General features: G+C 36.3%; 1 protein-coding gene across 2 annotated transcripts; it reads left to right on the forward strand.

Moving 5' to 3' along the window:
- The first annotated feature begins 15,180 nt into the window (after window positions 1-15,180).
- Window positions 15,181-26,724, forward strand: LOC110797397 (ALA-interacting subunit 1-like). 2 transcript variants are annotated; one of them, XM_022002512.2, is made up of 9 exons: window positions 15,181-15,318; window positions 15,419-15,510; window positions 22,989-23,047; window positions 24,230-24,304; window positions 24,394-24,510; window positions 25,059-25,129; window positions 25,535-25,844; window positions 26,000-26,289; window positions 26,395-26,721. In XM_022002512.2, the coding sequence occupies exons 2-9, from the start codon at window positions 15,432-15,434 to the stop codon at window positions 26,456-26,458; spliced, it is 1,065 nt and encodes a 354-aa protein (XP_021858204.1). In that variant the 5' UTR covers window positions 15,181-15,318; window positions 15,419-15,431; the 3' UTR covers window positions 26,459-26,721. The 2 variants fall into 2 exon arrangements, with proteins under 2 accessions (XP_021858204.1, XP_056690687.1); XM_056834709.1 differs by lacking the exon at window positions 24,230-24,304 and having other exon boundaries at window positions 26,395-26,724.
- The last annotated feature ends 633 nt before the right edge of the window (window positions 26,725-27,357 follow it).

Consider the following 27,357-nt stretch of genomic DNA (forward strand, 5'->3'; position numbering starts at 1 on the left):
GTAAACGAAGGAAAAGGATTGAGTCGACCAATCCAAATCATAAAATTCTACGATGTCTACCCTTTCCAGTCCTTATGTTCTTAGACGCCTTCGCTCTGGGGCCCCCTGTTCAGCTCATTTAACCCACCCCTGTTCTCATTTCCATAACCCAAGAAACCATTACCTCGACTCTTGTTCTTGAACTTGTTGTCAACCGCAAACCACGCACGGCCATTGACACGTGCGTCATACCCATTATTTCCAAAACCTGCTCTTACACCACCATTAGCATAATGACCATATAACTTGTTTGGATACATCCTGTTGATATACCTGTGAGCCGTCCTCATGCTACTCATTGGCCTTGGTTGATGTAAATTCATGACACTAGCTCGAGGCTGCAAATTGTGAGTCCTAGCGGATGTAATCCTCATGCTTGACCAATACCTGTACAAATTATCCTATCGCATTCAACCCATCTTTCAAACCGTCTTGAGTCACGAACAAAAAAAAGGAAACAAATGAAAAGTGCAAAAAAAATAATAAAAATGTGAATAATAAAAAAGAAACTTTGCAAAAGCGCCTCTAAAGTTAGTCTAAAAAGAAAAATAAAGAAGCATTTAGCGCACCAAAAAATATCCGCCCAGAAACCATTTTCAGCGCCCAGAGATGGGCGCCGAAATCTTTAGCGCCCAAGCCTGGGCGCCGATTCTCTCTGCTTGCTGAAAAATTTGTCCAGAAGTGCTCGTCATTTTATCCGCACATGCACGGAACAATAACGAACACTTGGAGGGGTACAACACGTATTCAGGTATACGTACCAAAAAAAAACACATGAAAAGAAAATACATGTACTCAAAAATATAGAACAAATTTTTTGGCTTACGGCAAGGCAGCAGATTTAAATAATAATAAACTTCACTTATTCTACCGTTTCAAATAATATGTTTCCACCTCAGAACATACTTGTTTAAAATCGGCATTCTATGAAACCATTTTCTAGGCTAAGAACTACGGAAGACCTGATTCCAAATTAAATCTATTTAAGGCGGATACGTAGGCAATCCATGATTCGGTCCAACCAATTTGCAAAAATATTAAAGCCTATAGAAAAACAAGAATAAAAATAGAAGTCCCTTATTGAAATTTAATTACTTGCAATCCAAGTCAAAAGAAAAATTTAAGTCAAAGGAAGAATCCAAGTCATCAAAATGCCAAAATTAATGAGCACACATCGAAAAATAATAAGGGCACGTACCCTTGCCAGAAGGAGCACTCACACTCCTAGGCACTTAGCCAAGACTCAAAAGATCACTCTGCCTCAATTGAATGGGGGCTAACGCAAGCGTCCATGACCTCTAAATACTCGACTTGACCCTCCCTAAAGCGAACTAACTCACTTAAAGACTTTCTTTCACCACTAGACATAGTCGTTCGCTTAAAGACCTTCTTTCACCACTAGACACAGTCATGATCGCCAACAAGTAGTAAAGGCAGTAAGCTTGCAATGGAAAAGATTGTTCTACGGCATCGCCCCATCATTCCTTCGAACTCAGGGCACCCATTCATGGTAATTCGAATGCTTGCTAATTCCCTTTGAAAAAAAAATCAGAAATTGTCAGTAGGACTTGGCACTTATCCAAGGCTCACTCTACTCAGACATATGACACGGGCGTCTAAAAATCGAAATATGAAAGCATCATTAATGGGAAGACATAATAGCAACTGGGGGCTAAAAATTGAAATGAAAGAGCTAGGGAAAGAACTAAGTATACCTTGACCTTTTGTACGGACATACACCACGTAAATCTAAGTCGATTTGAAAACGGTTTATATTCCCGCAATTCTGGAAAAGATGGCCCTAAAAGCCTGAAAGCATATGCCAAACGGGCACAAGTATATCTTGACGCCTGCACCGTGGCTTCCAGCAAATCCTTAGACAGCATTCCAAAAAACGTAACAGTATTTTGATTCACTCATATAACCCTTCTATAAGTCAACTTACTTAGGACACCTCGGATTGTACACAGTAGGATTCGGATTTTAAATAATTCTCAAATAATTTTCATAGACTTTTTCGAACATAATAAAGTGTCGTTGGTTTAAGCTAAGTATGCGTTTATCTCAATTTTGCAAGTGAGTCAAAAGATTTCCAAATATGATTATGGGTAAAGAAAGGCACCTAGCTTTTGGACAAGGCACACTTCAACATGTGACTACCTTGACCATGGCAATGTCGCACAATACGACATTTACAAGAGAAGCAGCAAAATCACTACTCGAACGTACCTCGCACTAAACGAGTCTGGTTCAAACTATTCATGATCCGTGTCACCATGAATGCATAAAAACGTATGCAAAGCATTATAGCACCAAGCCAATCCCGTAGCTACAATTGGGGGCTTGAGAAAAACACTCTAAAAATGCTCGAAATGACGATTTTATCGCAAATTCTCGACGCTAATGCTATACATACATCATAGGGGCACAATCCTAAGCTTTAATCATGTAAAACGAACCTTAGAATGGCTGCAACCCCTCCCAAATTCTAAGCACTACTTAGAATATATAAAGTCACCCCACTAACAAGGGTAACTGAAAATCGCGAGTCACCAAAACTCCGATCAAGCTACTGCACATAACGCTCGCCCTACAAGCGCCCGTTACACAGTCTACCTCGTTCCAAAGCAAAAGCGAAAGAAAAAAATCATCAAAATATACCCAGAAATCGATTTTAACGCCTAGAGCTGGGCGCCGATATTTTTAACGCCCCAGCCTGGGCGCTGAATCTTTCTGCTAGCCAAGTTTTGCCCAGATACAAAAATAAGAAAGAAACACCTATGAATCATCGCATCGAACGAAGTAATAAGCCGTGCAAAGCCACGCAGAAGGTGCTACACTTGTTCGAGCACCTGAACGATTAAGCATGATGAAGTACTCCAAATAATGATATCCCAACACTTGGAGGAATGTTCTAAGACACGCCGTTAGGCCACACAAGCCTGTGTTGCACCATAATCCCACAGTACAAGTCTAAAAAAGGGTAAGGCACATTGCACTAATGCAAGCACGACCAAGAGTAAGAGGCAAAGACTACTTATCGCCCAAATGCAAGCCACACTACTTCTACATTAAGGATTAAAGGTAGCAAAACATTACCTACCACGGAAGGGATAGCTCGCACCTATACGAGCGAAACCCCAAGGCATCTTTCTCGAAAGAACCTACAAAATCGTACGCCAAAAGGAAGCATCCCAACATGCATACTTGGGGGCTCCAAGCTACGAAACAACCATAACAAAATAAAAAATCTCGAAGCAAATGTTTGAACAATCGAAAGGGCACGATGTTTGAGCCCACTTCATGAATGGACCTGACCCCTATCAAGCTTCTAAGCAAACTATTCAAAATCAGTCATTGCGCAAAAAGAAAATGATTCAAGCAAACTGATTAATGGACCGCACACAACGGCCATTCTATGAACGCTCGTTCGCACATACATATCATCATTCACGAACACGTTCAAAAAATATAAGAGCGATCAAAGTCTTACACCTCAAGATATATTCCTCGGGCCCTATAGACTCGCCCGACTATTGCAATAACTGTACACCTTAAGAGCAACAGTTCCTTAAAATAATCGCCCCAAAGCGACAAGCACCGTAGTCCAATAATCGGCTACGGCTTCTCAAGAAAATCATCACGTTCTAAACACAAAGAAAAAACAAAAAAGAAGAGAATACATAGAACTTCCAAGTGAGATAAACGAATGAACAAGAGGCCGACTGTGTCATCCAAAGACCAGCCCAAACAACACTTTCAACGCCCCACCTGGGCGTGAATTATTTCAACGCCCAGGCCTGGGCGCCGAAAATGAACCCAGGCTCAAAAAAGGGCCCTAACTTCTAGTGGGCCCTGCCGCATCCATTCGACTAGAATATTGCCGATTTCCTTACTGAAAGTCGCACCTCACGACTTTGTCAAGAGTAGCACACCACTACAAAGACCGCTCGCACTTACGAGCACAATCCCGAACACAATCAAGGACATTACAGAATGCGTATCCCCAAGGAACCTCTTTGACAAGAAATGACCGTCAAGCACGAATGCTTGGGGGCTCGAAAGAAAATATATATTATGCAAAGTTAAAACAATATTCCCAGACTACGCTGTACGAAGTCCCGTGTTTGGATGTCTCAAAAAATAAAACCGGATTACGACCTCAAGACAAAGGTCGCCGTTGATACTTATACATAGTCCCCTAATCAAGGACCCAGGTTATGGCAAAATTGAGCCATAAAGACTAGCTCAAAACCATGAAAAAGAAGATGACCACAATGGTCCGTCTAAGCACGTTGTCAACCCACATTCAGGTTGCAACTAAATCCGATCATCCCTCGAAAGAATTCGCTCCTATAAGAATGAATAAAAAGAAATTCTCAAAAGAAATCACAAGAAAAAAATGAAATAGGGACTTGCCCACCTCAATCGGGCAAGATCGAACCACGCGAGTTCCAAATTAAAAAACAAATTCAGGGACGTCCACCCTCAGCGGACAGGGCTCGCCCACCTTCAGCGGGCGGGATCTGCGTCACTAGCCGCGCAGGTCCTCAGTTTTCGAAAATGAAAAGAAAATAAAATCTTCAAAATAAAACAGGCTCGCCATCTTCAGCCGGCGGGGTCTGCGTCACTAACCGCACAGGTCCTCAGTTTTCGACAAAAATAAAGTCTTCAAATTTAAAATAGGCTCGCCATCTTCAGCCGGCGGGGTCTACGACACAAACCACGTAGGTCCTTATTTTCAAAAAAACAAAATAAAATTTCAAAACAGATTCGTCCACTTCTATCGGACGGGGCGTCCACCCTCAGCGGACAGGTTCGCCATCTTCAGCCGGCGGGGTCTACGTCACAAACCGCGTAGGTCCTTATTTTCAAAACATCAAAACAGATTCGTCCACTTCTTTCGGACGGGGCGTCCACCCTCAGCGGACAGGCTCGCCCCCCTTTAGCGGGCGGGGTCTGCGTCACTAACCGCGCAGGTCCTTAGTCGCTGCAGCGATAACCTTTTTCGGTTTTCCCTTTTTCCAAAAATTAAAGGATTGGTTTTCCGTTTTTCCAAAAAAGAACGATGTGCTGGATTTTCCTTCGTTTTACGTCCTATAAAAACAAGGGGGTTTTCTCATTTAGCTAGCCCTGAAAATGAGAATCTTTAAAAACGTTTTACCTCGTGATTGGGCTTGGCCAGGCCCAATTACACTTTACAGCTTTAATTTCGAAAACATCTGTAGCTACTCCCAATGACAAAGTGAGGGAGTTTCTACGCACCTTTAGATCCTTCCAATGACAAAGTGAGGAAGTATCTATACTATTCGTTGACAAATCCCAATGACACGTGAGGGATATGTCGACACTTCAAGTGATGACCCTTAAGTCAAATGTTATCACTCGGGGGCTCGTAAGACCCTTGCAAAACAGGTCACATACACCATGGCTTGTGTGACGCACTCCGTCTAATACTTTGACCATCGTCTTACTCCAAGACTCAGTCAAAGTGGGGGCTAACTGTAGACACCTACTTTTGTCCCCGTTCCCGCAAGGGAAAGGTTCGATGATGAAAACATAAAATCTCCACTTGACAACGCATCTCCTATAAAATAAACGAATCTCGATTCCCCATTTCATTTCACCCGAAACCTGCTTTTTAGGGAAACCAGCTAAAAATAGTAATTACCTTCAAAGGTAGCTTCTAAAAGTGGCAAATCATAAAAGATGAAAACCTGTCAGAATTAGGTGTTGCATTCCAACATAAATCCTAAATGAGATAGAAAACCGCAAGAATCCTATTCCTAATAGGATTCGGAAATAAGAGTTACATATTAATTAAAATCCTAACGAGCCTAGAGTTCGTAACGGGCCCAGACGCATTCCGTCATAAAATTGATACGCGCTAAAAGACTTGAACTAATCTCAAACTCTACGTATTTCAGGAATCCGAATCTGACTAAAGAAAAACAGCCCGGACCCTATTTTCCACGCCTGGCTCTGGGCGCCGAAATCTTCGGTGCCCAGGCCTGGGCGCTGAAAATACCTGGGTACGTGTTTTTTCCTAATTCTTTGTGGATTAGAGCTCTGCAATTCTATCTTTCCACTAACTCTTCCCTATAAATAGGCCCATAATTTCGACGTGAAAGGACACAACAACACACAATTATATTCAGAGTATTGACTCCAACCCTTAGCCTAAGCCTCTTGCTGCGAAACTGTTCACGCGTTCTGTCGCAATCGATCCATAAATCGAACAGAACGTATCCTGTCCCATAATTGAGATTCGTTAAATAAAAAGGAGAAATAGCAAAGTCAAAGTGGTTAGTTTTCTGAGAACCGTGACGCACCTCTCAAGGGTGCGTCGTAATGTGTCCCTTTTCGATGATTTAACTACTTTCCTCGCCCTTTTTATGAACTGTTAAACTAAACTAATCTGATTGTTCTATCACGCCTAACAAATATAATATTTTTGGGAAATCGGATTATCATGCTAGGTCCCTTAATGCTATTTAAATCAAATAATCACGATCGAATTAGTATTATATGTTGCATATTGCTAAAATCAACTCAGATTAGTTTAATAGTTAACGCATATCCCTTCAATTATTTATGCTGAGCTAGTAAGGATATCCTGCCTCTGGAGTTATCGATGAGCGAAGTACTCCTCTCGGTAGTTACAGTCCCCCGAACCCTCAATCTCTACCTTGCAGGTGTATATTGAGAGATCCCCACACCAGGGATCACAAGGGAACCTACGGCCGTCGTGGTCAAACATAATTGCACTGCCTTCATGTCACGATAACCGGGTTTTGTCAGTTTTTCTCATTGTCGTTAAAAACTGAATGGCGACTCCTATATTACTAGTTAATTGGGTGTATACTCACAGGAAATCCAATTACACTTGATTGAATAAAAAGAATCGTCACACCCACGAGGGACAAGGTCACGCATTAGCCTCGTGCTTTTTCGACCCGCTCACAGGGTGCGTCGTAATGTGTCCCTTTTCGATGATTTAACTGCTTTCCTCGCCCTTTTTATGAACTGTTAAACTAACCTAACCTGATTGTTCTATCACGCCTAACAAATATAATATTTTTGGGAAATCGGAATTATCATGCTAGGTCCCTTAATGCTATTTAAATCAGATCATCACGATCGAATTAGTATTATATGTTGCATATTGTTAAATCAACTCAGATTAGTTTAATAGTTAACGCATGTCCCTTCAATTATTTATGCTGAGCTAGTAAGGATATCCTGCCTCTGGAGTTATCGACGAGCGAAGTACTCCTCTCGGTAGTTACAGTTTCCCGAACCCTCAATCTCTACCTTGCGGGTGTATGTTGAGAGATCCCCACACCAGGGATCATAAGGGAACCTACGGCCGTCGTGGTCAAACATAATTGCACTCCCTTTATGTCGCGATAACCGGGTTTTGTTAGTTTTTCTCATTGTCGTTAAAAACTGAATGGCGACTCCTATATTACTAGTCAATTGGGTGTAAACTCACAGGAAATCCAATTACACTTGATTGAATAAAAAGAATCGTCACACCCACGAGGGACGAGGTCACGCATTAGCCTCGCGCTTTTTCGACCCCCTCACACATATCCCCAAAACCTAAAAAGCCAAACCAGTGTCATCATAAGAATCAATCCATGCAACCCAGAATCAAAGGAAATCAAAATCCAAAACAATGCAAATGTTACCAAAAAAAAAACAGATTCATAAAACATAGATTCCATCATACCCTTCACTAACAACACCTCAAAAACCTACACAAAGATCTTCATAACTTCCGCACCCTAACCCCATTTTCAAAACTGTTTCGAGTCACGAATAGAAAAAATTGATTCGGACAGAAACGCATTTCACGCTAACAGTCAAAAAAGCCTCCAAAGTAGCCTCAAAATTGGCCTTTAAATACGAGAAAAATATCAAGGCACAAAAAAAAATGCAAGAACATGTGAAGCAAAGCGTCAAAAATTGACCGCCCAAGTCATTTTCAGCGCCCAGGGCTGGGCGCCGAAATTTCTGACGCCCCAGCCTGGGCGTTGAAACTCTCTGCCTGACCAAAAAAAAATTTCTTTTCAGAAGTGCTCGTCATTTTATCCGCACACAACGGAAAAATAACGAACACTTGGGGGGTACAGTACGTATCCAAATAGGCTTACCAACCAAGAATATAACCATACAAATTAGTCGAATTTCGAATTTCATATTTTACACGACTTATGGCAAAAAAAATGGCAGATGAAAATAATGATAATACTTCACTCATTTGACCGACTAAGTAATATGTTTCCACCTCAGAGCATATCTACCGAAATCCGGCATACTAGAACTTATTCAAAAGCTAGAACTACGCGCGACCTGATTCTGACAAGATACGTAGGCAATTCTTACCAAGGATTCGGTCCAATAAAAAAAAACACATATTCTTTGTGCAAAAAGTGTTAAACATATAATGTACATAAAAAAAGAGGAGAAACAAAAATAAATGAAAATGAAAAATAAAAATATGCCTTTATTAAAAAATAATAAGAAGGAAAACAGAGTGCTAAAAATAAAAACAAACACCACTGAAATAAATGGAGGGCACCTACACCCTAGCAAGAACTACAATACTCTAGTTCTTCTGGATCATCAAATAAAGTCTTGTAGAGGGCAATATTCGCAGGATCCACCCCCACAGTCTTCTGCGCTACCCCAATGTCAATCTCCATAAGAACCGGCTCCTGGACACTAACTTCCAAAGATGCCAAGGCTTCAGAAACATTCTCAGTTATAGCCCGCTCAGCCTCGAGGGCACAGGCAATGGTGGGAGAAGGATTATTATCATCAACTAGACTAGCCACTGTTTCTACAGGCGGCTGAGCCTTCCTAACCCATACATTGTTCCGGCGACGATCTCCGCGAGAGCTTGCATTTCTTTTAACAACAACAGGCCCCTTCATGTTAGGCATCTTTTTAGGCCTGAAACAGGAACGGGGAGGAACTTCCTTTCGCTTTCGATCAGGACGAGCTTTCACAGTCTTAATACTATAGGTACAAGGTCTGGCAGAATCAGGACCCTCATATTTAACACGAATACGAGGTATCAAAAGCTCAGCCGGCTCCCCATTTCGAGCCTCGGTCCTCACATCTTTATCATCGGAGCTCATCCACAACTTGTAGTTTTCAGAAAGACCCACAAAGCCATTTGTAGCTACGGCCCAACGCGGGAGACCATCATAATACTTAGCCCACGCTAAGACCCGTGTTTGTGAAAAGGCCGCTACCTTAGGTGGTACCGTATCAGAAAAGGGGATAGTCTGCCTTAAACCATATTGACGCATGACTCGGTAAGGGAAAATATAAATGGGACGAGATAGCCCCAACAAAGAAACATAAAACGATACATCAGAACCACCTGTCATAGTAGTCAAACCCCACCATGGTACCTCCCACTTAATAGAACAAATGCCATAAGTAAAAAGGGAGGTCCATTCGGCCTCGTCCTGGCCTTGGTGCAAGTATTTTCGGTTACCCAAGGCTATAGGGCGATAATGTTTAGGATCGGCAGGAGCTTCCAAAAGTCTAAGCCGTTCCGCAAGCCAAATCTGCAAAAACAGGTACGATCGAATCAAAAGAGTGAAAAAAAAATGGTCCCTGGGGCGCAGTTTCAACGCCCAGGACCAGGCGCCGAAAACTCCAGCGCCCAGCCCTGGGCGCTGAAACTCAGCCCCAGGCAAAAAAAATATATATACAAAAGGGACGTATACGTGCGCAAGGAAAAATCGATCACCTGCAGTAATAGGGGGCTTCCCTTAAAATGTTCGGATTTGGCATCCTTCTTCAGCTCATCCGCACTCAGCAAAGTCTCGGCAACAACCAACGGCATGATAGAATAGCAACTTTCCATCTGGCTAATCAAGGGGATCAACCTTATGTCACCGAACTCACCATTGTTATTCGATAGCAAATAATGATTCAACAAGCAAAATACAAGGGCTCGAATATTCAATTTCTGTTCGGTCATATTCTTACTAGGCCTAAAGTGATGTTTTGCAAGTTTTGCCAAGTTAACCTTATCATCTACAACAATTTCAGCAAACATGTTATCATCTAGTCCTAGGAAAGCCCTTATGGTTGTTTTACCCTCTTCAATAGTGCCAGGGGTAACAGGAGTAGCATTAGTAGGATAATCAAGGATCGCAGCAAATTCATCGGGCAAAGGACATATTTCGTTGCCCCGAAAGGCATAAACATGATGATCGGAGTCCCAAAAGCTTAGGGCAGCATGCAGAAAGTTATAATCAATATTAATTTATTGTAAGCCTAAAAGTGCCTCTAAGTGGTATTCTTTTAACAAAGCTTTTTCTGTGGGAGTAAGGGCCCGTAGCCAACGCCTAACAGTCCGTTGGAGTGAGAAAGTAGGGATCGACATGGCAAAAGCAATGAATAATTAAAGCACAGCAAAAAGGAGAGAAAGAATTTGAGAGTGGTGGAAAATAGGGATGTATCTAGCCCCTATATATAGCTGAACGCACCCAATGACATCCTGATCCCATTCGGAAACGTGTTAGGAAATCCGAAAGTCAAATATCACCAGGAAAAGACTTTCAGCGCCCACGGCTGGGCGCCGAAATGTTTAACGCCTGGCCTTGGGCGCTGAAAATGCAGCCCAAGGCCTAGATTTCACAAAACCCGGAACAGGAAAGGACTTAAGACCGTGTTGCTAAACACAAGGCCCTATTGCAAGTAGGATTAAGCCCAAAGCACCTTTACCTCCCAAATAAGCAAAAAAATAAACATTAAAAACTTGGTCGAAACCTAGACTCGTCTCAGAAAATGCTTATGTACACTTTTCAAAAAACAAGTTAAATATCATGGTCATTCTTCGAAACACCAAAAATGTGTATCGTTAAGTCGTTGGTTTTCCAAATAAAAAATGTTTGTCAGTAAAAGGATTAATCCGGGCCAAGCTAAAATCGGATGTCGCCTGAAAACTAAAGTCGCACTCCACGTCTTCGCTAAAGTAGCACACTACTATAAAAGGTCACTCGCACATACGAGCATGACCCCAAACATGATTACAAGATGCGAAAAACGACCGACGAGCCCCAGTGCTTGGGGGGTCGCGAAAAATAGACTCCGACAAGGAGCGCACGATCAAAATCATATTCCCGGACCGCGCCATACACCATATCATGTTTGGATATCTCAAAAAAAAACAACAGGTTCGACCTCATCAAAAGGCCGTCATTGACACTTGTGCACGGTCCTCTGATCGAAGACCAAGTCGAGCCGTAAAGACTAGCTCAAAATCACGAAAGCAGACGGTTGCAAGACAAAGGTCTGTCTGAACACGTTGTCATCCCACGTTCAGGTTACAACTAAATTCGAGCATTCCTCGAAAGAATTCGCTCTTGCAAGAATGAATAAAAAGAAATTCTCAAAAGAAATCACAAAGAACCAAAGAAATAGGAACTTGCCCATCTTCAGCCGGAGGGGTCTACGTCATAAACCACGTAGGTCCTTATTTTCAAAAAAGCAAAACAAATTTCAAAATAGATTCGTCCACTTCTATTGGACGGGGTGTCCACCCTTAGCGGACAGGTTCGCCATCTTTACCCGGTGGGGTCTACGTCACAAACCATGTAGGTCCTTATTTTCAAATTTCAAAAACAGATTCGTCCACTTCTATCGGACGGGGTGTCCACCCTTAGCGGACAGGCTCTCCATCTTTAGCAGGCGGGGTCTGCATCACTAACCGTGCAGGTCCTTAGTCGCTGCAGCGATAACTTTTTCTGGTTTTCCCTTTTCCAAAAATGAAAAGGATTGGTTTTCCGTTTTTTCCAAAAAAAATCGATGTGCTGGATTTTCCTTCGTTTTACGTCCCATAAAAACAAGGGGGTTTTCTCGTTTAGCTAGCCCTGAAAATGAGAATCTTTAAAAACACTTTTACCTCGTGATTGGGTTTGGCCAGGCCCAATTACACTTTATAGCTTCGATTTCGAAAACATCTGTAGCTACTCCCAATGACAAAGTGAGGGAGTTTCTACGCACCTTTAGATCCTTCCAATGACAAAGTGAGGAAGTTTCTATACCATCAGTTGACAAATCCCAATGACACGTGAGGGATATATCGACACTTCAAGTGATGACCCTTAAGTCAAATGTTATCACTCGGGGGCTCGTGAGACCCTCGCAAAACAGGTCACATACACCATGGCTTGTGTGACGCACTCCGTCTAATACTTTGACCATCGTCTTACTCCAAGACTCAGTCAAAGTGAGGGCTAACTGTAGACACCTACTTTTGTCCCCATTCCCGAAAGGGAAAGGTTCGATGATGAAAGCATAAATTTCCACTTGACAACGCATCTCCTATAAAATAAACGAATCTCAATTCCCCATTTCATTTCACCCGAAACCTGCTATTTATGGAAACCTGCTAAAAATAGTAACTGCCGTAAAAGGTAGCTTCTAAAAGTGGCAAATCATAAAGGATAGAAACCTGTCAGAATTAGGTGTTGCATTCCAACATAAATCCTAAATGAGATAGAAAACTGCGAGAATCCTATTCCTAATATGATTCGGAAATAAGAGTTACGTATTAATTAAAATCCTAACGAGCCTAGAGTTCGTAACGGGCCCAGACGCATTCCGTCATAAAATTGATACGCGCTAAAAGACTCGATTAAGTCTCAAACTCTACGGATTTCAGGAATCCGAATCTGACTAAAAAAAACAGCCCAGACCCTATTTTCAACGCCTGGCTCTTGGCGCTGAAAATACCTGGGTACGTGTTTTTTCCTAATTTTTTGTGGATTAGAACTCTGCAATTCTATCTTTCCACGAAATCTTCCCTATAAATAGACCCCTAAATTCGACGTGAAAAGGACACACACAATTCATATTCTGAGTATTGACTCCAACCCTAGCCTAAGCCTCACGCTGCGAAACTATTCACGCGTTCTGTCGCAATCGATCCATAAATCGAACAGAACGTATCCTGTCCCATAATTGAGATTCGTTAAATAAAAAGGAGAAATATCAAAGTCAAAGTGGTTAGTTTTCTGAGAACCGTGACGCACCTCTCAAGGGTGCGTCGTAATGTGTCCCTTTTCGACGATTTAACTACTTTCCTCGCCCTTTTTATGAACTGTTAAACTAACTAAATCTGATTGTTCTATCACTCCTAACAAATATAATATATTTGGGAAATCGGATTATCATGCTAGGTCCCTTAATGCTATTTAAATCAGATAATCACGATCGAATTAGTATTATATGTTGCATATTGCTAAAATCAACTCAGATTAGTTTAATAGTTAACGCATGTCCCTTCAATTATTTATGCTGAACTAGTAAGGATATCCTGCCTCTGGAGTTATCGACGAGCGAAGTACTCCTCTCGGTAGTTACAGTCCCACGAACCCTCAATCTCTACCTTGCGGGTGTATGTTGAGAGATCCCCACACCAGGGATTACAAGGGAACCTACGGCCGTCGTGGTCAAACATAATTGCACTCCCTTTATGTCACAATAACCGGGTTTTGTCAGTTTTTCTCATTGTCGTTAAAAACTGAATGGCGACTCCTATATTACTAGTCAATTGGGTGTAAACTCACAGGAAATCCAATTACACTTGATTGAATAAAAAGAATCGTCACACCCACGAGGACGAGGTCACGCATTAGCCTCGCGCTTTTTCGACCCCCTCACAAATAGCGTGTTATGAGGATATTAATTAGGAATCTAATTAATATATAATATTTACAAAATAAATGCATATTCTATCAATGGTAATTCAATTGTATATTTATTTCATTTTTATCTTAGTTTCCTTAAAAAATCTGCAAAGTAAAATCTTTTAAGAAAAGTAAAAAAAAAAAATTGGCGGGAAAAATTCGCACCAGGAAATGACACGTGTCATTCCTGGTGTCTCTTTTAGTATATAAAAATAGATTTCCCAATTTCCATCCTTTTATTTGACACATTTTGCACTAACTATATTAAAAAAAATCTGCACTATCAACTACCACCTAATAAATTAATAAGTCAATTAAATTGCCTAAAACTATGTGCCGGTCAAAACGGGGAGAGTATTAAGTGACGGAGCGAGTATAATGTTTTGTTTATTTACTCAATAACACTAATAAAATAAATGAATTGTCAGAGGCTCTCTAATAGATTTTTAAAATTCAAAACTCTTTTACGAAAAATAAAGTACGGGTCTAGGGGGTGGGGAATTTATGGTGGGTGTGGACACACGGAAGGAGAGGTGATGAAGAGGGGATGAATTTTGTTATGTACCTCTCGAGACGGGGATTGGGAGGGGTGTGTATCATTCTTATTGGGAATGGAGGGGATGAAGATGACAATTGTACGCGGGTGCGATGTGCAGGCCCTGCCCCGCCTTAAAGTCTTCTCTAACTAGATAAAGTAAATTGTATAGGTAGTTGTTAACTGATCGGGTGATGAGGTTGATAGGATTATGCGATTATAAATTTGGTATCACTAGCCAAGTGAAGAGCGGGTGAGATAACTTTATGCTTGACACAATTGGTGTACGGGAATAAAAATAAGTTTATATATCTACCCTTATTTGTTTTAATTGTTTGAATAAGTACTACACTGAATGAGAAAATTTATCCATCATTAATTATTTTTTATTTAGAGAATATCTATGAATTCTATTCGAAGATAATTGTCTACCAGACTTCATAAAAAAATATATTTAGATTATAAATCGTGCATGCACGAGTACTATACTATTACAAGACTATAAAAGTGGGACAGAGAGAATATGCATATTGTTTAAAACTTTATTATAAATTTATCAAACGCTATTATTTTTAACGTTTAACAAAAGCTACCCAATAGCTACCTCTACCGCTAACCACTACCTAAATCTCTATCTTACTAAACACTTTTAAGTTTTATAAATAGCATTTTAATTAGATCAAAACACTAACCGCTACCTAAAACGCAACCACCGAATACGCCCAAAGACTTTAGGCAATCCCTAGTCTCTAGTCTCTACCGCCAAGTCCCAACCCAAAAAAAAGCAATTGAAGACGGTGGGAGAAAAAGGAGGGATAGTTAGTTGTGTGGATTTTAAGTTGTGTAACCAACTTCTACCTTTTTTGTTTATTCATGGTGCTTGCGACACCTACTCATTTGCCACTTCCTCCAAAATTGGAAAAAATTCATTTCTATATTCAAATTCTACCCTTTTGAGATCCCTTTCTTTCCTATTTTTTCAATTTTGTAACCCTCTTCAAATTCTTAATAATTTTGCAGGTAACCTAAAATTAATTTTTCCTTTTCATTCCATTTTCAATTTTTATTTTGGTATATTTATTATATTTTTCCTAATTTTTTTTTCCATATTGATAAACAGAAATTTGGCGAGGATGGGTTCTTCTGGAACAGGTCGCAAGGATAAGGGCTCCGACTCTTCTACCCATAAAAAGAACTCCAAGAGGCCTAAATGTATGCTTCTTTCTCTGCTTTGTTTTTTTATTTGTTTATAATTACTCAAAATTTCATGTTGTGGCGTTTTCTGGTTATGTTTGTTCCTAATTACGCAAATATTTTCTTGAGAATTTTATTGATTGAGATGTATTTGCTTTGTGATTATAACATTAATTAGAAGGAATAATTTTTACAACTTTTGTACCCATTTGTATACAGTTTAGACAATGTAATTTTTTTCGTTCACTTGAAATTGGTTGTATAGATTTCTGGTGATGGAAATTTATGGGCGGATCGAATTTTTTAAGGGCTACACATAACAAGTTACTAAGTAATCCATACAAGTATATAAATAATAAACAATCAATGATATTGAATGTCGTGTAATTTTGTCATAAACTAGTATAATACCCGTGCAATTGCACGGTTTAAAAATACATTATGATTTATATATGTCAATGTTTCAACCATATTTCCTAATTATTCAATATTCATTTACTACTCTACCTTTGATGGTTTTATTATTGGTGTATGCTTTAAAACACTAAACTTGTAGTTTCACCCTTTATTATTTTTATTTTATTTTTTGACAAAGTAAATTATGTATTCCAAACATGAAAAATCATCAAATACAACATCCCTGAGGTAGCACCTAGCCTGTAGGGACCAAACAGACCTGACCAACAAACTTATTCTATAGTCTATAAGTCCATCCTACATCTTTTCTACTTACTCTCTTCCCTACAACATGTACAATCTCTGCAATAGCTTTATTGTTAACCAAATACGATAATTTTGTTTGGATTTTTCATACTCATATTTATGAAAATAAAAATAAAATATGCACATGGTCAATTTATATTATACGCAGTATTCATTTTGATTTTTAAGATAACCTTACCTGTGAATTGGAACAAAATTTCTTTCATAATTTGTGTAAAAACATACAATTATCCCCCCCCCCCCTCTACCCCTCCAAATGAGTGCCTAATTATTATATATAAAGAGCCAATTGATGCCTAGTACTTAGGGGTGTAAATGAGCCGAGCCGGTCAATAAACTACTCGGGCTCAGGCTCGTTTAAAGCTCGTTCATGTTCGTTCATTTATTAAACGAGCCGAGCTTGAACAACTTTTGAAGCTCGCTTAATAAACGAGCTTGAATATGAACATAGGTTTGCTCGTTCATTTAAGTTCATGAACAACTCATTCATTTATGTTCATGAACAACTCGTTCATTTATGTTCGTGAACAAGTTCGTCTAGTTATGTTATGTATCATATTTTACCATATATACGTTTTTCAAATATAAATAAGAATCATGTTTTTGACTTTTGAAATCTATAATAGAATAAAAATATTTTGAAATAAAATTTTAATTGCTAAAATTAGTGCTCTTTAACTCTTTCTAAATTATTAGTTTGTTTATCAAATAAAGTAATGTACTTTAATCTTTATTATTAGATATGATTATAATTTGTTAGATTTTCAAGTGGTTATACTCTGAAGTTCGTTTAAGAAAGCTCGTTCATGAAAAAAGCTCGTTTATAAACTCGGCTCGATTAATAAATGAGCCGTTCACGAACAGTTCGCGAACACCAAATCTTTTAAACGAACCGAGCTTGAACAGATTTTTGAGCTCGGTTAAAAGCTCGAGCTCGGGATCGAGCTCGCATAAGTTAAATGAACATGAACATGAACAGGGTAAAGCTCGGCTCGGCTCGGCTCGTTTACACCCCTACTAGTACTATACCAATGAAAAATCCCAAAAGGGGGAAAAAACAATACTCTTTATTTTGTGATGATATAGATGATTAATAATATTGTAAAATTATTTTGGAAATAAAACAACATATAATCATAATGTTTGAAAATATCCAACAAAATTTAAATGCACAAAAATAATAAAAAATAAATGTTGAATTTATTTTCTCATGTGATCACTTTGTTAGGAATTTATCTCCTGTAGTGGTTATCCTAATATTTGTGGAAACTATTCTCCTAAAGTTTACCAATTTCGTGCTAAAAAATAGTTCTAAAATGCACTACGATAACTTTAATTCGATAATCAAAAATTTAGTAGTTTACTACTCATTCTACACAAGATTTAAGAAATTTACACTCTATATTTACAAATCATTCAATATGCACGGTAAGTACTTTAACTTATTAATAAGGTTTTATATGCACGGTTTCAAAAAAAATATTATGATTTATATATGTCAGTATTTCAATCATATTGGCTAATTATTCAATCTTCATTTACTACTCTTTGATGATTTTGTTATTGGTGCATGCATTAAAACACTAAACTTATAGTTGCACCCTTTATTGTTAACCAACTACGATATTTTTGTTTGGATTTTTCATACTCATTTAAAAACAAAAAAAATAAAATATTCACATGGTCAATCCATTTTATACGCAGTACTCATTTTGATTTCTAGCCTACACCCCTCTTTAAATGAGTGCCTAATTATTATATAGAAATAGCCAATAGGCCGCTTAGCATTATACATGAAAACGCCCAAAAATGGGCAAAATAATACTCTGTATTTTGTGATGGTGTAGATGATTATTAATATTGTAAAATTATTTTTGAAATAAAAAAATAATATAATAATAATGTTTGAAAATATCCTAAAACTTTTAAATGAACTAAAGTAATAAAAATATTGAATTATTTTTCTCATGTGATCACTCATTTTGGATTTCATCCCACGTAGTGGCTATTCTAATGTTAATTTGGGAAAATATCCTTCTAAAGTTTACTAATTATTTATGCTAAAAAAATAGTTCTAAGATGCTCTACGATGATTTTATTTTGGTCATTACAAATTTCGTTATTTACAACTCATTCAACACAAGTTTTAAGAAATTTACGCTCTATATTTACCAATCATTGAATATGCAAAGTTTCACATCAAACTTTATGCTACTACATTAGGAGGTTAATCATAAATTTTGTTACAATTTAATAAACTACCATGTCGAATTCTCTCAAGATCCATGATGCAATTACATAAAATTTCAATTACTTGTCTCGTATGATTCATCAAATTTGTCTTTTTCTTTATATTTTATCTGACAACTTTTAATTTTTTTTGACATGACCATATAATTAGAATTGAATATATTTGATGAGTGAAAAAGTAAAATTTGATAACAATAAATATTCAAAAAATATAGCAAGTCTACAAGAATCAGTCCTTGGGTATCATGTTCCTAATTTCTATACATTATTTTCATAATATATAAGTGCAGCCAAAATTAAATAATTTTCTGTCTAACTTAAATATTTACATTGACATTAATTTTTACTATATATTTTAAAATAGTTGTCAAACACGTTATTTAAAATTTGAGACACGCATCACGAGCACTTAAATCCAATCATAACCCTGTTGTAGCACATGTCCACTTGTACTCGTGCAATATACATAGTTTACAAATCCAAATACTTAATTTGTACAAAATCAAATAAGTTTAATATAATGAGGATTGTTGTATTAATTTTGTTTCTTTGTTGATTACACTTTTTATTTTCATTCTTTTTTGTTGGTTACGCTTCTAGTTCACTCCTATTCTGGAAAAGTTTTGTCCCTTAATCCCACAGTATCGTAAATAAAATTAACGGAGGGAGTGCTATTTTATAGTTAGTACGTTAGTCACTTATTCATATTTTATTGATTACCACAATTTGAGTACTCAATAGATGTATTATTAAATTGTTCCATCGACAAGTTCATAAATTTAGTTGATGTGTTTAAATAAATTTTATGTCCTTCATATCTCTCCTAATTTAACCACTTTCCCATTGGAAAAGAATAGTTAAGCTGGAAGGATACCACCATATTGAAACATTAACGTTATGATCCTAAATGGATCGGAACGAAGGATCATAGGTACATGTACTTTGTTTAATATATCTATAATTTATCTATTCTAAATGTTACTACATTCGTTTCAAAATGATCTTTTCACTTTCCGTTACTCTATTTCATAATGTCCTTTACACTTTGCTTTATTCTGTTTTTGGACATGAAAATTTACTTTCTTATCCTTTTAACCCCACAGTATTTATAATTTTCCACTAACTTTATCTTACTTTATTCTTTTTTTCCCACCCACCCACCTTTTTAAACATTTCTCTTACTTTATCCATATTTTATACTCAACCTACTTTTCTACTTTTGTGTTAATAATTGTGCAAATAGTAACCGTAAAAATCGATCTTTATCTCCTTAATTTTTGGTTTTAATGTGATACTTCTAAGTATAGTATTTTTAATTTCCAATATGATTTAAATCTTCATTTAAAATATTATATATAAATAAATATTGGTGATTAAAGTAGATTATTTAGCATTCACATGATACTGGGTTTTTCTTTTGATATTAGATATTGGTGATCAAGGAGATAATATTTAGTACAATTTTTTTTTTTATATTTTGATCTTTTTATAAAATATACATGACATAAAGGAAAATAATGTATAATCTATACAATTTTGTAATTAGTTGTAATTATATTTACAATATATATTTGAATTATGTAATTCAAGGAATAACCTTTTTATATGAATTCCAGCACAAAAAATTATTCGAATTAGTTTGAAGATATGCACAAAATATACAGTTATAATAGGTTAGATATATTTTGAAGGTATATTATTGGAATGGTTAGTTAGAAAAGTATAAGCAACTTACTTTAATACCAGAAATTTTTGGAATTATCACAATATTGATTTTCAAACTAATAATATAGTGCTCATTAAGGGAACATAACACTAATTATAACATCTCTCATTTTTTAAATTTTGTACTATACTCCGTACAATATTGGAATAATATTATTATTTACAACTTAGCTATGGGTCAACTATATATTTGGTAATACCTACAAATGTAACAATTGTAATAATATATTCAACTAATATCGTATAATAGTTGAATTAGTTACGATTACGATTATTGATATCTAAAATTTTCAACTAATTATCCAAATTACCTTTTATAGTTAATTGTAATTGTAATTAGTTGGATAATTCAAATTTTTTACTAATTGCGATTATGATTCAGTACCTATTCAACTAATATCGTAAAAAAAATTGATATTACAATATAGGAGATAAATTACAATGCGTGCGATTCACCTACACCTACCTTGTATTGTAATATTATTCAGCTAAAATATTCCCTTGTCCATATAATTTTCATTATTTACCTTATATAGTATACTTAATTCTAGGTAATAATATATTCAATAAAATATTATTGTCATAAATTAATCAAATAATTTAATTATTTTGTTTAATTAGGAAAGGAGAAAAGAGCGGGAAACTTTTAACTAGAAAGCGATATGTGAGATTTATAGATCTAGGGACCTCTCTTCAGGTATAGTTATAGATTTGTTCTTGTGTAGAGCCCTGTAGATCTCCTATACGTAGCAAACTTGTTTTTTTTAGCATATACTCCGTGGAGACGGAATTTAATCACAATTCTCTACCGACTAAGATAGTTGATATTTACACGTGAAAAAAACCTTCATTGAGTAACGGTAAGAATATTGTTTCTCACTACATGGGACTACTTTGATTTACAGACTTTGGATCAAATGCTACATTTTTTATTTCTTGATGGTTAAAATTTTGAGTTCTTTTCATTTTTTGTGCATGGAGTTCATTACATTCTTAATCTGTTGTAGAACCATTAATTAGAAGTGAGAGGTACGTACCCATGCTACTTAACTATTCTATCATCTTGATAACCCAATAACCCTACATACAACCCAATATATTTGTGAAGAGTAGCTAAGAAGGGGTATTGATGTCACCAAAATTATGAGGATTTAACATCTTTCATAATATTTAGTGGTAGGCAAGTTTGAGAAGATATCAAACTATCAATAAGAATGACATCTTTCTTTATGATAATTCACAAGGAGAGATTATAAAAAAATTCTTTAAAAGAGGAAGAAACTTTTACCTAAACTTCTCTGTGTCAATGTCTCAAAAGTTATGTGGGGTGAAGGAACTGAGGTTTTAATCAATCCATCCAATATAACATAAATGGAAACTCTAGCTCAATGGTACTTAATACTGTATAAGGATTCCTTCATTGAGTAACGGTAAGAATATTGTTTCTAACTACATGGGACTACTTTGATTTACAGACTTTGGATCAAATGCTACATTTTTTATTTCTGGATGGTTAAAATTTTGAGTTATGGAGTTCATTACATTCTTATTCTGTTGTAGAACCATTAATTAGAAGTGAGAGGTACGTACCCATGCTACTTAATTATGCTATCATCTTGATAACCCATTAACCCTACCTAAAACCCAATATGTATGTGAAGATTAGCTGAGAAGGGGTATTGATGTCACCAAAATGATGAGGATTTAACATCTTATGATCGTATTTCATAATATTTAGTGGTAGGGGTGTTTGAGAAGATATCAAACTATCAATAAGAATGACATCTTTCTTTATGATAATTCACGAGGAGAGATTATAAAAAAAATCTTCAAATGAGGAAGAAACTTTTAACTAAACTTCTCTGTATCAATGTCTCTAAAGTTATATATGGTGAAGGAACTGAGGTTTTTATCAATCCATCCAATATAACATAAACGGGAACTCTAGCTCGATGGTACTTAATACTGTCTAAGGATTCCTTTTTGGAGGTTATTCGTATCGATATAAAAAAATCTGGTTTTTTAAATGGAGGATATAACTTCCATTTTGACAGTTCTCTCAGTGAGAAAGAAGCATGTACATCAATTGTTTGGATCATTTGCACCCAAGTGATAATTGCTAAACCTAATTGTAAATTGTATAACATATTTGTTATTAACTTGAATGCTACCATCATCAAGAAAAATCAAGCGCCTCACCCAACTTTCCATAATTATTTATTCGTTGGGAAAGAGAGGTTATGTGGTGCTTCTACACAATCTTTGTGCTCATAGAGCTTGTATATATTTGGCCACTCCTTCGAGTCATTTCTATGCCTTGGACAAAAGGTTGGATGTTTCAATAATGTAATGGACAATATAGTTGCCTGAATTGTGTGAAATTACAAATTAAATGCCTGGTGAACATTACTTTTAATAGACTTCTTGAGTTTCATTAAATATTCTTTATTTTTTTATTAAGAGTTTCATTAATTATTATTTTTGTAAGCTAAAGGAATTGCTAACTGTAATCTGTCAGAACTCACTTACTCAGATATATACATTTGTTCGGAAATCGGGATTGATGTTCACGTCGATAGTGTAATTTGAACTAGTTATGTGACATCGAAGAAGGTTGTTTACATAATTAAATCTTAAGTAACTATCCATCATTATATACGCATGCATACATACATGTTAATACACATATATAATTGTATTTTTTGCTTTGCGGTGAAGTTTCTAAATATACTTTCTCGGTATAAAGTTAAGGGTGAACCATGATCTGTTCATTGCTTATTGTGTGCTATTTGTTGCAGATTCTAGGTTCACCCAACAAGAGCTTCCAGCTTGTAAACCAATTCTAACACCACCATGGGTAAATTGTCATTGGCTGTCTTTTATTTATGTCTTCGCCCACTCACAAACACCGCACGTAGGGATATAGTTATATGTAACATGGTATACCTTAAGGCTAAAAAATCTCTTAAAAGAATTATATACTCCTAATCTCATGTTTAGGACAAATAAGTTTTTACATTACTGAGACTTGTATGCACTTTTATTTAGTGTCTGTTGAAGATTATTCAGTATGGTTTAGGAAACAAATGCCAGTTACCAAAACAATTCAAGGAGATTTGATTAAGATAAATAATATTTCGTACTAAATTTATATATATCATCTAATGCACCAAAAACTTATTGTGCTATTAATTTGAGGATAAGCATGGATATTAGAAATAAATAGGTACACTTTACAATGTATGTAACAAGAAACTAGTGTTGGTCTTTGTACTTTACTTTGCTGTTTATTTGAAAGACCTACATTGGTCTCTTTACTTTGTGTGCAATCCTGATATACCTTTCAACCGATTCATAATTATTGGTCACCATTATGTCTTTAATGTTTTAGCGATTACATAATATCAGTAGTTTATTACTATCGACAAAAGAATGAAGCAGAAAGTACCAAACTAAATATTTTAATGAGTCATAACTCATAAATATACCTTTAAACCTCATGGTTTGCAGCTCTTAAGTCATGAAAAATATTTTCATAAATAAAACATAACAGTGAAGAAAAGAAAAACAGTATAACAAATCCCACCACGAGTCAGACTAGTTTCTTGTTTCCTTTTTCTTTATGTGTATGTATCAAAGGTTATTCACATAATCATACTAGTATGCATGGTTGAGAATTTACGTTGATACTTTGATTTAATTTTAATTGCTTCTACCAAACAAAATTTTATAGTTTGGCTCCTCATGGTATAAACAAGTTCGCAGTTTGTTATAGATAATGAAGTTCAACGCTTTGCCTGTGGTTTCTCCAATTAAGTTTGAAGATTTTACATGGTATTTCTAAAGAAATTCGGCAGATTTGGATGAAAATTTTGTTAAAATGCATATTTGAATTTTGTGTGCAATGGTATTGCTATCCAAAGATATTAGCAGTTGAACTACTGAACTAGCTTTCATAATGCAACGACAATCTCTGTCTAAAGTTTTGTTTGCAATTTACTTATTTTCTCCCTTGATTTTTCTTGAATGTTTTCGTCAGGTTATAGCAGTATTTGTTGCAATCGGAATTATCTTTATTCCTGTTGGACTTGTTTCTTTGTCTGCATCAGAGCACGTAATATGTTTCAAACCATGTGATTTATTAATAAGTTATATAATGAACCAATATGTTGCATGACACTTGACTCCTTTATGTTGAAACAGGTTGTGGAGATTGTGCAGGAATATGACGCAGACTGTATTCCTCCTGATTATAGAAAAGATAAAGTTGGATATATTCAGAGTGATAGCACTAACAAAACATGTACATTAAGTATGATTGTAAGTCAAAACTTTTGATTTGTATATAGTAGTTAAAGTTGTGCTTTTATGATGTTCATGCTCTTTAACATCCATAATTTCTTTCAGCTTAAGCTTGCATATTGATAATTAAAATTTATAGTAGTTTGCAAAATGAATAATACTGATGCAAATTGTTGGTGTAAGAATCCTTATACTCCGCTCTTTATTTTTGAATCTTTGAATAACTTATGACCAAGATTATGAAAAGTGAACAGAAATTTCTTCTACAAGAATGGTACACTGAAATATAGGGTGGTATTGATCATTTAGGGCACATAATTTGAACTTGACGAAAGTCCATTAGCATGTCAATCATGGATTTGAGGGGTGTTGATCATATTTAACTATGGAGTATTAATGAACCTTGTGTATCATTCAAATTGATATGTACTCCATATTTGGTAATAAATAATTGAACTGCATAATGGCCTAATTGCTTCTCATTACAGTGTAATCATTTGAAGACTCATGTTTCTGTTTATTACCATCATCTTTCTCTGAACCGTACTAGCGTTGACATTTTTCAGGTTCCAAAGCAAATGAGAAGTCCTGTGTATATTTATTATCAGCTTGAGAACTTCTATCAAAACCATCGTCGGTAAGTTTTCTATGATATAGAGAAAATAAAATATTGGCTAGTCTCTTTGTTCTTAGTAACAGAAACCCCATGTTTGTGTGTGTGTATGTAGTAGCTAAAATGCCATGTACCATCCCTTAATCCAGCAGGAAATATGTGGTTTCTTGTTCTGAGCTTTACAATTTAGAATTTAATATATTAAAGGTTTCTTATAAGTTTTCTTCCGGACTGGTTTGATTTGTTTTAATGTTACTAGTTTTCTACTACATTTCAACAAGTTGAACTGTCATATAGATAAATTAAAGTTCAACATTTAAATTTTGTATTACATACGTAATACTTGGTAGAATCTAGTGTGTTGAATGGCTATCCATAAAAATTCTGACTAGAGTTGATAGAAGTGATATGACGGAGCCTTTGTTTCAGATATGTAAAAAGCAGAAATGACAAGCAATTGAGAAACAAGGCTGGGGAACAGAAGACGAGTGGATGTGATCCAGAAGAAACTGCAGCAGTAGGCCCTGACAAAGCTCCTATTGTTCCATGTGGCCTGATTGCTTGGAGTCTGTTCAATGATACGTTTAAGTTCTCTTTTGAATCAAAGGTGCTTGATGTGAACAAGAAAAATATAGCATGGGAGAGTGATCGTAAGCACAAGTTTGGATCTGATGTTTATCCTAAAAATTTCCAGAACGGAAGCCTTATTGGGGGAGCCCAACTTAATTCCAGCATGCCTGTAATGTTGATTCTGATAATACTCTAATTTTTCTAATCTTCTCTTACATATTTACAGGATTATCTTATCATAGTGCTTGTTCCCCATTATGTTGTAGGCAAAAGTATTGTAATGATCTTACTAATACAACCATATTTGTTGTTCCTGTCATCCAGCTTAGTGAACAAGAGGATCTAATTGTGTGGATGCGAACTGCAGCACTTCCAACTTTTAGGAAGTTATATGGGAAGATAGAACAAGACCTGCATGCGAATCAGAAGATATCAATCATTATACAAAATAATTACAATACATATAGTTTTGGGGGAAAAAAGAGTTTGGTCCTTTCTACGACAAGTTGGATTGGCGGGAAAAACGAATTCCTTGGTGTCGGATATCTCACAGTTGGTGGCCTATCCTTAACCTTTGCAGTCGGATTCATACTGGTTTACATCCTCAAGCCAAGGTCAGTCATCGATTGTTTATAAACTTGTTTCCATTCTGATTTATACATACTGCAATTTTAACAAAGTTTGATTCTTATAGAATGCTTGGATTTTCGATAATGCAGGGAAATTGGTGATCCATCGTATTTGTCATGGAACAGAAATCCAGCAGGACACCTGATTTCTTAATTATTTTACTTGTATTTCACAGACACAGTTCCAGGATATTTTGTTCTTTTCATTATATAGCTTCTTCTGGTATTGCAGGCATGATTTGTGTTATAATGATACACGGAGTATTTCATATGTATTTAAGTTCTGATTAGTTAAGGAAACACAAGCCGTACTCTGTGATTGTTTTAGAGTACTTGATAATTGATTATGTACATAGCTAATACCCCTTTGTCCCCGGAGTTATTTGCAAAAACTCATATTTAGAAAATAATATAAGAATTAGAGTTTTTAGTAGATTTATTGACTACAAAACATTTCCAAATTTAATTTTCTCAATTCTATTCAACCAACTTTTGAATGAAAAGATCATGTTAGGATCATGTCTCGAATTAGAATTCGGCTCGCGAAAAGGAACCAAGGTTCAGGCTGGTAGAATATTGTTTAGTGAGCGGATTTTCAAGAATTCTGATAAGTGAATGTTTTATGTAAGAAGTAAGAAGGAATAACATTCCTAGTATCGATAAGCAGGGTATTATTGAAAATTATTAGGTGCACCTGGGTGCATCGTGCATCCAAAGGTATTTTATACCCATAAATGGTCCCTCTCATTTTCTCCTCACGTGTAAGGGGAAAACATGAGAGGATGCACCGTGTACCCGACATCTAATATATTCAAGGGTATTATCCCCCTTCGGATTGACAAGTAGTATTAGAGGAAAAAAACTTGCACAAGTGTGCGAACTTCCTGCTAACCCTAACTCACATGGATTTTTCTTAGTTTTAGTGTTTCATTCTCCTACCAATGAGGCGTTGGCCTTAGTAGTTAAGATTTATGGCCTGTGTACGGTAAGTCTCAGGTTCAAATTCCCTCCCCCTATCTCCACCTTCCTAGGATGCCCCTTATCCTTACCCAA

The sequence above is a fragment of the Spinacia oleracea genome, chromosome 1 (genome assembly GCF_020520425.1).
Source record: "Spinacia oleracea cultivar Varoflay chromosome 1, BTI_SOV_V1, whole genome shotgun sequence".
NCBI classification, from domain to species: domain Eukaryota; kingdom Viridiplantae; phylum Streptophyta; class Magnoliopsida; order Caryophyllales; family Amaranthaceae; genus Spinacia; species Spinacia oleracea.